Source organism: Phyllostomus hastatus, unplaced genomic scaffold, assembly GCF_019186645.2.
Source record: "Phyllostomus hastatus isolate PE091 unplaced genomic scaffold, TTU_PhHast_1.1 phas_contig_148, whole genome shotgun sequence".
Classification (NCBI taxonomy): Eukaryota; Metazoa; Chordata; class Mammalia; order Chiroptera; family Phyllostomidae; genus Phyllostomus; species Phyllostomus hastatus.
This window is the reverse complement of record NW_025333607.1, coordinates 22670734-22683757: the sequence shown is the minus strand read 5'-3', so window position 1 is coordinate 22683757 and position 13024 is coordinate 22670734. Positions and strand designations below refer to the sequence as shown.

At 65.5% G+C, this 13024-nt stretch overlaps 1 protein-coding gene across 2 annotated transcripts; it reads left to right on the top strand.

Moving 5' to 3' along the window:
- Positions 1-3621: 3621 nt before the first annotated feature.
- On the top strand, positions 3622-8368 carry LOC123804404. 2 transcript variants are annotated; one of them, XM_045816682.1, is made up of 5 exons: positions 3622-4336; positions 4851-5013; positions 7345-7514; positions 7640-7691; positions 8212-8368. In XM_045816682.1, exons 1-5 carry the CDS (start codon positions 4155-4157, stop codon positions 8266-8268), a joined length of 624 nt encoding a protein of 207 aa, XP_045672638.1. In that variant the 5' UTR covers positions 3622-4154; the 3' UTR covers positions 8269-8368. The 2 variants fall into 2 exon arrangements, with proteins under 2 accessions (XP_045672638.1, XP_045672630.1); XM_045816674.1 differs by having other exon boundaries at positions 7640-7704.
- The last annotated feature ends 4656 nt before the right edge of the window (positions 8369-13024 follow it).

Here is a 13024-nt window from a genome sequence, read left to right as displayed (position 1 = left end):
CGTGGACAGAGGGGGAGGTCTGGCCTGCTGGCCTGCTGGGGGTGTGGACAGAGGCCAGAAGGGGTCTGAGCCCTGGGGCCCCTGGAGTGGAGAGTTCTGGAAGAAGATGGGGCGCTGGCAGAAGACAGTTGAGACGGGCGACCTGGAGGCCGTGTGGCAGGGTGGGGGGGCCTCGGCCAGGCAGACCCCGGGAGAGGACCGGACGAGGGGAGTGAACCCGGGCACTGGCAGAGAGGGCGGCCGGGCAGGTGGCGTGGGGAGCCCACAGGGTGGGCGCAGGGACAGACTGGCCGCGGCGGCGGCAGCTGGGGTCTGGGGAGGGGTCTGGGGAGGCCACGCTGCCGTTTGCCAGTGGTCGGGCGCCGAGCCCAGCCCGTCGCAGACCTGGAACCAGTGGCTCCTCGCACCTGTCTGTTCAGAGGGACACCGCAGTGTCACAGTTCTTCCCTCTGCAGGTGGAGGGGCCGCCCACGAGGTGACCCCTGAGCCCGGCCTTGAGCCGAGAACCCGCCCGCGTCCCGGAGGCCCGGCCCCTCTTTGGCCGGTGACGGCGGTCAGAGGCGTCCCTGGTCAGTCTGGCTTCGCTGGCCTCTCAGAGGGCCTTTGCAGGCAGCGGGGGCCGGACAGGTGGGGGCGCCTGTGGAGGACTGCAGGCGACGGGGTGGGGGGTGCTGCGTCACAGGTTGGTCGTGGGCGGGTGGTGAGCAGAGGGTGCCTGGGGGGCTGGGAGGGGGAGGGGATGGGAGGGGGGAGCTGGGTGGAGCGGAGGGTCCAGCAATGAGGAGAAATCGGGGGCGGGCGGGGGAATGAGACAGGTCTTCACCGTGCACGGTTCCTCTGAAACGCAGGTGTGCGCCTGCCCGCTGGGCGACCTCCCCTCCCAGGTCGGCCGCCGCGGCCACTGCTCTGGCACCTCTGAGGGGGAGGCAGGCTCTGCTGCGGCGTCACGGAGCAGTTTGGGGACCGGGGCTCGCAGGGGTCCAGCGGCTTTGCCGTGTGCAGAGTCCTCCCTTTCACCTCCCCCCTCGTCACTTTGAAGGGCACCCCCGCGCCCGCCTCTGTGGAGGGGACGGCAGCCAAGTGCTTCTCGCGGACGGCGAGGCCCCCGCGGGGCCGGGGACCGGTGGCTGGGAAGCGGGCCCGGTCCGTGCCGTGAAGGAATGCGCCCCCAGGAGACCGCACTTCCTCCGTTCAGTCACCGCCGGAGTGTGTGACGTGCTGACGCTGCCGGCGAGCTGCGAGTCACCCGCGGAGTCCACCGCCCCTCCTCCCGGGGTTGGGGGGGGGGGTTCTGCGTGCTGCCTGGGCGGTGGTCACGGAAGACTGTTTCTTGTTTTTTTTTTTAACTTTTAACATTTAGTTTTCTCGCATAGTTTGTGCATGAGACATGTGCAAAGGTCGCGCTCACAGAGTTCCAGGCCTAAAAATACACTTGGTCTCGAACCTGTGGGCGGCACAAGAACCGCACGGGGGCGCCCGTGGCAGCGTCACTCACGGTGGCCAGACACGTGGCAGCGACCCGGGCGCGCGGCAGCTGGCCAGTGGGCACTCGGAATGCGGGACGCTGCGGACGGGGACCAGGACTGGAGGGACAGTTCGCCCCACAGCACCACGGGGAGGGGGTGCTGCAGGTGGGAAAGCAGGCAGCTCCTCCTGCACCGGCAGCGCCCGGGCCGGGCCTTTCCTCACGGGCTCCCCGGGGAAGGGGCCCGCGGGCACCGTCCCCTGAGCTGTTCAGAAGGTGTCACCTGTCCCCTCTGGGCCTCCTCTGTGCACAGAGGAGGGGCCGGCGTGACGCTGCACATTGCATGGACAGGGAAGGAGGGCCGTGCCTCAGAGACACAGGACACCCACGCAGGGCGCCCGCCGGCCCGTCCTGGGCTCAGCCTGGCTGGGGGCGTGGGGTGTAAATAAAACGCAATAATCGCACTTTCACTTTTGTTCTTTCCTTGCTAAAACCTCCCCCTTTCCACAGGCTGCGTGGACTCCCATCTGGCGGATCCCACAGCCCGAGAGAATGGTGGGCCAGCCCTGGGGGTGATGTGGGAGTGGAGAGGAGGGAGGCGCCCCGGGAGAAGGGAGCGGGGTCCACCCTCGCTGGGGACCCTGGGGGCAGGCTAGGGACCCTGGGGGCAGGTGTGGGTGTCCCTCTGTGCCAGGGAAAGGCACCTGCAGGCGTGTGGGCCCACCCGTAGTGACTCTGATGGGGGGGCACTGCCGGGACAGGCCTCAGAACCCCCCTGGGGGGAATGACCTCAGGGTGAGTACTTTTGGCCTGAAATGCGATCATCAGGCTTCAAAGGAGCACAGAACCAGGGTCCCGGGGCAGACAGGTTGCAGATAGGATGGGGGAGGGGGAGGGGGATGGGGGTGAGTAGCAGGCGGGCTCGTGGGGACCTGTGAGGGGTTCGTCTCCAGGGGGCAGAATCCCAGGCTGAGGGGAAAGTCTGGGAGAGGGGGGGGCGGGACAACACACGCGGCCCCAAAGCCGGGTCGGCTGGAGGCAGGTCATGTGACGGGGTGGGGTGGGGGGGAATGACGGGACCAAGCCCAGGAGCACAGGCCGGGGGGGGTCGAGAGTGACGTGGACGACGAGGTGAGACACCCCCGTCCCCCGCCCCCAGTAAGATACTCTGCAATTCCTTTGTGCATTCGTTTATTTTTTCGGTGGGGGGTTGGGGGTGTGTCTGTGAATGAATCATGCGTATTTATTGTCATGAATCAGGAAGTGGCAAAGGCAGACATTCCACGAAACGCAGTCTGAGCTCCTTCAGGGACTGACACAGTTTGTGGGTGAGTGTGCTCCGTCCCCCGGCAGGTGCCCGCCCCCGCACCCCTCCCTCACCCCCCCAGGTGCACAGTCGGTGCTGCGAGTCTGCCACAGTTTACATTCTTCCTCTGTGTGTGTGTCCTTCGTGGCGAAGGCTTCACGGCCGGTTTTATCATACAAACATGTTTCTGTGATTTAAAAAAAAATATTCCAGCTATTCTCTCTCTCTCTTTTAAATATTTATTTATTTATTTTCAGAGAGGGAAGGGAGGGAGAAAGAGAGAGAGAAACATCAATGTGCGGTTGCTGAGGGCCGTGGCCTGCAACCCAGGCATGTGCCCTGGCTGGGAATCCAACCTGTGACGCTTTGGTTCGCAGCCCAAGCTCAGTTTCCATGATTTTTGAGAAGCTGCTGCCCCCCAGGGGGCAGGGTGGGTGGGGCCAGCCCCGGGAGCTCTTGAGGAGCGTGGGGCTCACCTGGCCGGCTCCCGAGGGCGTGCCCGCCGGCCGCTCCCTCATCGACGGACTTCTCCCCTTGGCCCTCGGTCCACGACTCTGTCCCCGGGAGGAGCAGCGCGTGGTGAGCGCCCCGCACGTCCCCACGTGGCTGTAACGGGGCGGGGGGGGCGGCACATGGTTGTCCGCCGCCCCGCCCCTGGAGAGCCCGCAGCTCCACGTCCCTGGCGTGGGAACCTGGTGAGGGAAGCCGCCTTCCCAGGCAGGTCCCCGGAGGCCCCGGGGGGCCGTCTGTCCGTCTCTCCTGCGCCTCCCCACGAGGGCCCCCAGTGCGGGGGGACGCCGAGGATCCTTCGGGAAGAGGTGGAGTGCATCGCCAGCACCCACGGGACACCTGCTGGGCGCCGGTGCCCCCATGCGTCCTCCTGCAGAGGCACAGCGTCCTGGTCGTCGCCCTGGGCCTCCCGGGAACAGCCCCGGGGCGGGGGGGGCGGCCCAGAGTGCTGCCCTGCTTCCCCTGCTTCGTCACCCCCACCCCCCCAGCTCCTCCCAGAGCCCAGGACTCGGACACTGGACACTGGGCTTGTGGCAGGGTGTCCCCAGGCACCCGCTGCTGGAGTCCAGGTGTGTCCTCTAACCGTCCTAACGACCGCTGACCCCGTCGCCGCAGGGTGGTCGGCGGGGTAAACGGGGTCCCGGGAGGGAGCGCACGGAGCCCCTCTGCTCCGGGAACCGGCCGCCGCGGGTCCAGCTGGGTGCCCCGTCCCTTCCTCTGTGCCCGGCCCCCAGCCTGGACTCACCCTGTCTGGTTTCTGGGGCCCTTCCCGTCCCAGCCTGGCCGGCGAGGGCAGGGCAGACTCGCTCCAGGCCTGATCCGCTGCCCCTGGTCGTGCACAGCCCGTGAGCAGAGTCGCGGGGACGTCTCTAAATGGTGGAGCAAAACTCAAAGAGGACGCGTCTGTGGCGAGAGCGAGTCACCCGGACTCCGATCGCCGCGAGGAGGGTGGCGTCACGTCGGAACACGGCCCCCGGCGTTCACGCGCACAGGTCACGGCCGCGCCTCCTCACCTGCATGTCACCTGCGGCTGCGCTCAGACGCCGCCTCTGCAGGTGCGCCGCGGCAGTCGCCTCGGTTCGGGGCCGCAGAGCCTGAAACGGCCACTCCCGCGGCTCCTTCCGGGAGAAGTCTGCCCGCCCCCCTCCGGAGGACGGCCGGGCCGGCGACTCCTGGTGCATCGGGGTCCTTGGTCCAGCCCGGCGTTCCTTCACCCCACAGACACACTCCCTGAGCCCCCAGCTCCCCCGTCAGGTGGGCCAGGGGAGCGGCCCGGTCGCCCCCCCACCCCCAGCTGGTGGCGGTGAGTCCAGGGCCCGGGGGCACTGGATCTGCGGTCCCTGAGCTCCGTGTCTCTCCGCCGGGGCCGCCCGCGGCGGCTGCTGGACGGGAGGAAGCCCCGTGGACGCACGCCGGCCCGCAGGCCAGCATCCCCGCGTCGTCTCCATCCGGAGCTCTCCGGGCCCTCAGCGGCCCGGGGGGCTGCGACCCCCACCCGTGCGTGCCCCCCTTGATGCCTCCTCTCGGGCCGTGAGTTCTGCTGCAAACACTCGTTTCCTCTCCCCCCAGGTCGCACTTCCTGCCCCCCTGCCCCGGCCCCTGCTGTCCCGGCTGTGTGAGCACCAGAGGAGGGCGGGGCACCGCGGGGACCCAGACTTTGCAGCGGTGCTGCCGTGCTCTGCCCGTCTGGCCTTTCTCTGCAGCCCCCCCCCCCCGTCCCCCGGAAAGGCAGGTACTCTGGTCCCGGCCTCACCACGGAGAAAGCGGGGCAGGGGCCCCAGGGGACACGGCCGGGCAGCAGCGGCAGACCCTGGGGCCCGAGGGCGGGCAGCTGGGCCCAGAGCTCACGCTCTGCACCCTGGGGAGGTGGGACGGGCCTTCCAGCATCTTCCAGGGCAGGAGAGCAGCTCGGGGACAGGCCTGTGTGACGATGGCACCTGGGGGGCTCCCTCAGGCACAGAGAGACGAGCGGCCATCACTGCCGTCCGGCCCTCGTCCCACACCAATGACCGCTTCTACCGAGGGGTGGGGAGTCCTCCCGGGCCCGCAGGGGGGATGGACCGGATGAGCGGACAGATGCCTGTCCCCTGCCTCTCTCGGGGAGGTGGGTCCTGGCAGCGTCCAAACACCTCGACGCCCAGGGTGTCTCTCCACTCGCACCTCGACCGTCCGGAACGTCAGGGTCCGTGGACCCGGCAGCACCGCCCAGCCGGGTGGGGCCCCGGTGTCCTCGGGACATCAGTCCCGGTCCTGGACAGGAGGGGCGGCCCGAGGGGTGTGGGGACTGGGGACCCGAACAAGGGGGGCGGGACCCTCGGGGAGGGGCGGTGTGCACTGCACTGACAGAAGGGGGCACGGACCACGGGCCGGGTGCCAGGGACCCGGGGGTGAGGCTGCCCTCTGCCCGTCAGTGTACGAGGCCCCGGACGCGTGGACGCGTGGAGGGGGGGTCCGTGTCTCGGGAGGACGGGAAGGGGTCACGCCGCGTTCCCAGCAGCAGGGACGCTGTCGGGAAAGGACAGGAAACCAGTCATGCACACGGACACGGGAGCGGTTTGAGGGCCCTGCAGTCACGCGGCAGCCGTGTCTCGGTCAAAGTCGAACCTTCCTCCCGGGCCACGGCTTCCTGGGTTTCAGTCTGTCCAGCCTTGCCCGGCCCTGTCCTGTCCTGCCCGGCCCTGTCCGCACGGCTCCAGGACCGGGTGAGTCTCAGAACACTGGTGGCCGGTGCTCAGGTGCATGGCGGAGGCGTGTAGAACGGCCCGCTTGGGTCCTGGCCCGCCAGCCTAGGAACCTGGGGCGTCTGCCTGCAGCTTCCAGGAAACAAGGGGTCCGTGTGAGGGGCAGTTTCCTGTCACTCACACACACACACACACACACACACACACACACAACTTCCTCCTTGGTTTTAAAATAGCAGACGGTGGTGTTATTTTTGACTCAGAAATCTATAGGAAACCTAAAACTGTGTGTGTGTGTTTTCTCTGTGAAGAATTTTCCATGATTTTCAGAGACGAGAAGTGAGCTGTTTTTATCATCCCTGCCGGCACACGATGTGCATGTCGTCCACGCGCCCAGGGGCGGGGCCTGACCCCCCCCCCCCGGTGGGGAGGCCGTGTGGACAGGCTGCTGGGTCTGGAGCCTGGAAACCCGCCCCCTGCCTCCCCGAGCGTCCCCACACCCCCCGTCCCGTCCTCCGGGCTGGTCGCCCCCTCCTACCCGCGGCTCTGACCCGCGGCCGGCGGACAGCTCTCACACCTGGAGCGTGCACCTTCGATCGGCGCCTCGGTACCAGCTTGTCCTGAGACACAGGGAAACACCCGGGGCTGTGCCTCCGCTGCCTTCCACGGCGAAAGGGGTTTGTCCTTCACACGTCGGGGAAAGAGATACTCGGCAAAAAGTCTTTCCAGTGTGATTGAGGATGTTAAATAGGGAAGATTTGAAACCTAGCAAGAGAGTTCTTAAAACACACACACACACACACACACACACACACACACACAGCCCCCTGCTGGGGACGGGGTGCTGTTGCTTAAGGAGGAAAAGCCAGGGGCAGGGCCGGGGGCTGGGGGGGTTCTGAGGCTGAGGGTCCCCGAGCCGGGGTCACGAAACCCTGCTCTCGCCCCACCAGCCTTCTTACACCTTTCAGAAAGAAATTTGGTACAATAAGTAGGACAAAGTTCACGTGCCTTTGACCTTCTGGGCGTTGTGTCCAAGTGGGAGCCTCAGGTTCACGGCCTCCCACTGGGCACGGTGACTTCGAGGCCCACCTGCGAGCAGCCCCCCGACCCGCCCCCGGCCCCCAGCACTCCTAACTGCCGAACCGCACTGCGTCCCCTGTACCTGCTCGTCCACGGGCGTTGCGTCCTCTCCACCTCGGCCGCGGGGAATGGCGCCGCTCTGGTCACCTCCGGGCTCTTCCTTCTGTCGTTCCTGTTTTTCGGGGGCAGGGGCTTCGGGGCGCACGCCCGGCCGGGGAACGGCCGAGGAACCCGCGGCTGCTCTGCGCTGGACCTCCAGAGAAACGGCCCGGCTGGCTGCTGTCTTCTCGGTGCTTGTCTAGGAAGGACATTTCTCCAGGACGCGGGGCTCCTCCGAGGCCGGAATCTGTGAGAACGCGGCTGCGAGGACCGGCGAGGACCGGCGAGGACCGCCAGGCCGAGGGTGCGGACTCTCCTGGGGCCGGCGCACGGGCCGGCGCCGAGGGCAGGAGCTCGCAAGAGGATGGCGGCGGTAAGTAGCCTGCACCGTCGCTGTGCACGCCGGCGTCCGCGTTTTCCGGGTCGGCCAGAGGCTCCGCAGCCTCTCCTGTGGTCGGGTTCGATGTGGATTGAGCCGTCTCCTCCCTCTCGCCACAGGAAGCTGTCGCCACCTCAGCTTCGGACCAGGGAGAGAAGACCATCCCACCTGGTCAGTGCAGAAGGTTCTGGAAGGTGCCCACCCTGGCTAGGGACCCCCTGCTGGAACTCCACCTGCCCGGGTCACTGTCCTGTGCTATGACCGCCAGCGTTTCTCGGCGCTCAAACGTGACGCTGCAGGCCGAGTCCACGGGGCGGGGGCGGGGGCAGGGCCAGCAGGCCGGGCTGACCGGGGCGCCACGCAGGTGGCAAGGCCGTGTGTGTGTGTGTGTGTGGGGGGGGGGTCCTCTCAGTTCCCCCCTTTGACTTCTCCACCAGCCGCACCCTGTCCTCAGACACAGGTGCCGAGGGCTCCGCTCTCCAGCCCCGACCCCGGGGTTTGTGTCCCTGCTGTCATCGGCGGCCCTGTGCGCAGCGCGGCCAGCCCCTGAGCAACCCCCAGTCCCGAGCCCCCCGCGGCCACACGCGTGGGCCTTCCCTCTACCCCAGCCCCTCGGCCCCCCTCGGCCCGGGGCCCTGCCTTCCCTGCGTGTGCAGGACAGTCATGCTAATCGCCTCCCTCATTTTCCCAGGTGACGAAAGTGACACATGCTCGTCGTGGAAAACTTGGAAAATACAGAAGAAACTAGAAAACCACCCTCTGCCCCACCTCCCAGGGATGTCCGCCGCTAACACGCACGGCCTCCCCCGTGTGCGTGGGGCTTTCGTCCAATAAAATGGAATGACATTCTTCACGCAGTTTTGTCTTTAAAACTGTTTTTTCTTCCCGTTCTCCCATATATAATCGTCACACAGGGGAGGTGTACTGCACTTGAGCTAACGTACTTGCACTTGGACTTGAGTTGTGAATTGGTTCCCACAATAAGCTCAGTGAACACCCATCATCTCACAAAGAAACGAACGACTTTTTCTTTGTGGTGAGAACTTTCAGGATTCGTTTTCTCCCAGCAGCATTTAAGCAGCCCACACAGCAGTGTGAACCGTAAGCATCACGGGCTAGAAATTGTGTTTCACATCAAACTGTGGATCTTTAGGGCTGTATAACAACACCTCTAATGATCTTTCCGTCTCTGCTGGGCCGCGTGGGTCCCCGCCTTGGGCTGGTGCCCCCCCTGGAAGTGTGGTTTGGGGTTTGGGGCTTCCTGGCGCCGGTCTGCACTCTCGTCCCCGAGCATCGGAAGGAACCAGATTTGTCTGCAAAGCCCTCCCGTCCTCTCCGTTCCCTGTCCCGCTCACGCACAGGTGCACCCCAACCTGCCAGGTGGGAGCGCCCGGTTCCTGGGACAGCTGGCCTTACCCTGCCGTGTGCCCGCAGGGGGTGGCAGACACTGCCCGGGCCCTACGGGGACCTCCGAGCCTGTCACACACCAGAACGTAGGGGCTGAGGCTGCAGCACTTAGTTTATGTTGAACTAACCCCGATTCATTCTCTCTTCTAAAAAACGCACTTTTGTCCTGATTATAAAAGAAACAATCAGGGCTTCCCTTCACGATGGAGGCGTAGGTAGGCACACCTTGCCTCCTTGCACAACCATAAGAAGGGACACAGCCAACTTAGACATAAAAAACACCCAGAATGTCACCCGGGAAAACACCCAGAAGTGTGCAGATGCCCGACAACCACGGATTTAAAGAAGCTGTAGTCACCCAGAAGGGGAGGGGCGCGGAGAGGACTCCGCGGCTGCGGCTGCGGTGGCGAGCTGGGCAGAGAGGTGGGGAAGCAGTGAGGGGGCGGCGGCCGGCGGGTCGGGCAGCCACACGTTGAACACGTGGTGGATAACAATCGGGGGGGGGGGGCACCTCGTGAGCGGGCGAGCCCAGCCGCAGGCCAGGCTGCGCAGCCCAGGGCTCCGGCGCCAGGAAGATGACGACGCATAACTTCTGGCTGTAAGCCCAGGGGGAGCTGCGGGTAGCCTGTGGGTAGCCCGCGGGTGCACATGCCACCCCCCCACCTGGGGAACCACAACCAGGACGGCCGCTGGAGTGGCGCCAGTCACATACGGGAAGTGGGTGAAGTGGCTGGACATGGGTGAGGGCCAGGCCAGCCCCCAGAAGTCAGCCAGCCGCGGCGTGGCCCCCTCTCTGACCCCTGTCCCCCACGCGGAGCCACGGTAGCCCCGCCCTGGCGGACACCCAAAGCTCCCCCCCCGCCCTGAGTTAACAGGTGCGCTAAAACGGAATCGGAGCGGCTCTGCCCAGTGCACAGACCCAGGGAGGCGGCCAGAACTGGGAGACGAAGAAAGGTGGCCCAAACGAAGGGACAGACCCCAGAGCAAGAAGGAAGCGAAGCGGAGACAGCCAGCCTGTCAGAGGCAGCGTTCAGGGCGCTCACGGGGGCGAGGATGCTCATGGTCTCGCCGGTCCGGTCCGGCGGAAGCACGAGGGACGAAGCGAGGGCTCTGCTGAGGGAGACAGAGCGAGAACTCCGCAGGAAACCAACAGTGAAGGGGGGGAAGCCGGGATTCGACTCAGCGATTTGGAACGTAAGGAAGGAATAAACATCCAACCAGGAAAAAAGTGAAGAAACAAGAATTAAAAAAAAAAAAAGACAAGGAGAGTTTAAGAAGACTCTCTGGCACATCTCCAAAACGGCCAACATCCGAATCGTAGGGGTGGTGCCGGAGGAGAAGAGGGAGAGCAAGAAATGGACAACTTATTTGAAGAAATAATGCAAGAGAACTTTCCTTTATCTAATTTGGCAAAGGAAATACACGCACAAGTCAGGACGCTTGGAGAGTGCCGAACAGGTCGGGCCCAAGGAGGTCCACACCAAGTCACATCGTAACCGAAATGCCACAGATTACAGATAGGAGCAAATCTTAGAAGCAGCAAGAGAAAACCAGAGAGTTACCTACGAAGGCGTTCCCATCAGACTGTCAGCTGATTTCTCAAAAGAGACCTTGCAGGCAAGAAGGGGCTGGCAAGAAAACTCAAAGTCATGAAAGGCAAGGACCTACATCCCAGATTGCTCTATCCAGCAAAGCTCTCATTCAGAATGGAAGGGCAGATACAGTCCTTTTCAGACAAGGTCAAGTTAAAGGAGTTCATGATCACCAAGCCCTTATTCTACGAAATGTTAAAGGGGCTTATCTAAGAAAAAGAAGATAAAAACTATGAACAGTAAAATGACAAGAAAATCACAACTCTCAGCAACTAAACCTAAAAAAAAAAACCCCACAAACACAAAGGAAGCAAACGGATAGAACGGGAACAGACTCACACAAGTGGAGACCACGTGGAGGGCGATCAGCGGCGAGGGGGAGGGGGAGAAGTGGGGGAGAGGCGCAGGGACTCAGAAGCATGAGTGTCAGGCACAGAATAGACAGGGGAGGGTGGGAACAGTGTGGGGGAATGGAGAAGCCGGGGAGCTTACATGCACGGCCCACGGACATGAACTAAGGGGGGGACCGCTGCGGGGGGGGGGACCGGGCAGAAGGGGGGGGAACGGAGACAACTATAATAACAAAGCCAACAAAATACACTTAGAAAGAAAAGATAGGTATTCATCATGAAATAACTGGAAAATACGGAAAACCTAAGGAGGACAACTGGAAAAGCCAGCGCCCACCGCCCTGCCGCACAGAGGTGGCGGCGGTCTCCGCTGGGCTGTGTTCCTCCTCCTTCCACACGCGGTGCCCGGCGGAAGCAGCGCCCGCGTGAGTGCGGCAGGCGGGCTCGTCCCGCGGGTGGGGCCGTGTTCAGTTTTCGTCTGAACGTCTCACCTGCGGGGAGGTCGCACGGCGTGTGGGAGCGTGATGCTGGCAGTCACGGACCGGCAGGCGTCTCCCCTGCGGCGTACCCGCGGGCCCGGAGCGGTGGCGGTCCCCATGCGGGCGGTGTCTGGGCGCCGGAGAGGGAGGGGGCTCGGGAGACACTGGGGCCGCAGGCTCCTTCCGGCGCTTTCCGCAGGGTGCACCTCACTGGGCGGCGCGCGGGGGCGGTCCCAGGAGCGGTTCCACTCGGGAAGGTCTGTCCGGCTTAAAACCGCATGGAGCCTGCGGCCGGGGACCTTCCTCGCGGTAGAACCGAAGGCAGCAGTTCCCTAAAACCCGACGAGCCCCCCAACAAGTCGGCGCGCTCGCCCCTCACGGGGGCCACGTGCGAGGCTGTAAATGCTGCTCGAGACTGCAACCTGGTCAGGGCCGCTTCCTTGTCCGTGTCGTGACCCGGGAGCCTCGCCGCACCCCGAAACGCTGGTGGCCGCTCCCCGTCAGCACGGGTGTTCCGGGGCCGCGTGGCTCGGGACCAGAGGTGACGTTGCACCCCCCCCCCCGAGAGTCGGTGAGCTCCGGCTGACTGCGGCACACGGCACACATTTCGGGTGCACAGTCCCCGCCCCCAGCGTGGTTTTGGCGGTAAATATGGGGCGAGCGAACGCATTTCCTGACCACCCACACTCAGGCGCCGGGCCGCTCGGGGGCACCGGGCCACTCAGTGGGGACGCCGCGTCCCCTGGCTGTCTGCGGCCGTGGACACGTGGCCCCGCGCCCCGAGTGGGTGGTGGCTCTCCCCCGGGCCGGCGCCACCGCCGCCGCGCCCCCTCGCTCCCGGGCGTGGCCGGCTCGCTTCTGCATCCGGTTGGCGGGCGCGCGGGTGCCCGGATGCACCCGCAGTGTCGGGCGGGGGGCCGCCTGCGGTCTCGATGACCGAGGGGCGCGGGCGCCCCGGCCCCGTGCCGGCGGGGTCCCCGGTAAGTGACACGTCTCCCCGAGTCCTGCGAGCCGCTCCGTCCATTTCTACGCCTCTGGGCGCCAGCGCCCCCCGTCCGGGCCCACCGGTGACGACACCCGGGCAGGCCACAGGCGCCGGAAGTGCAGGCCGTGCAGGCGGACACAGCCCTCCCTCGTGGGACCCGTGCACCTGCAGGTAGGTGGCGTCACCCCTGAGTGGACGGGGGGCCCACGCAGTCGTTTCCCCGCCACGTAGCCACGGCGGCCAGTCCACGGCGGGGGCCCCTGTCCGGTGGACACTCGCTACAGGCAGCCCTGCCCGGGCCCCGCCCTGTGGTCAGAAGTGGGTGCGGGGGTGGGGCAGGAGGGGCTCCCGGTGGCGGGCCCCCTTCAGGGTCCCTGGCCACAGTGGCGACGGTCGAGTTCCGGGCGGGGTCGGGGGGGCTGGCCCCCCGGCTCCAACCTTGGCGAAGCCAGCCGGCCACGTTCCGTGCCCCGGCTGCGTGGTTAGAATAAGGTTGGACTCTCCACCTGGGCCGGGCCCCTGGGGCCCATGGGACCCGGTGTCAGGTGACCAAGCGCCGAGCCAGCCGGACCGCGGGCCCTTCCGGGCAGGGCGGGCGGGGCAGGGCGCCAGCTCGGACGCAGCCGTCCCGAGGTGGCCGCGGGCTCTGCTTGTCCACTGGAGACGCGGTGTCCCCGCGTGGTTTTTACCC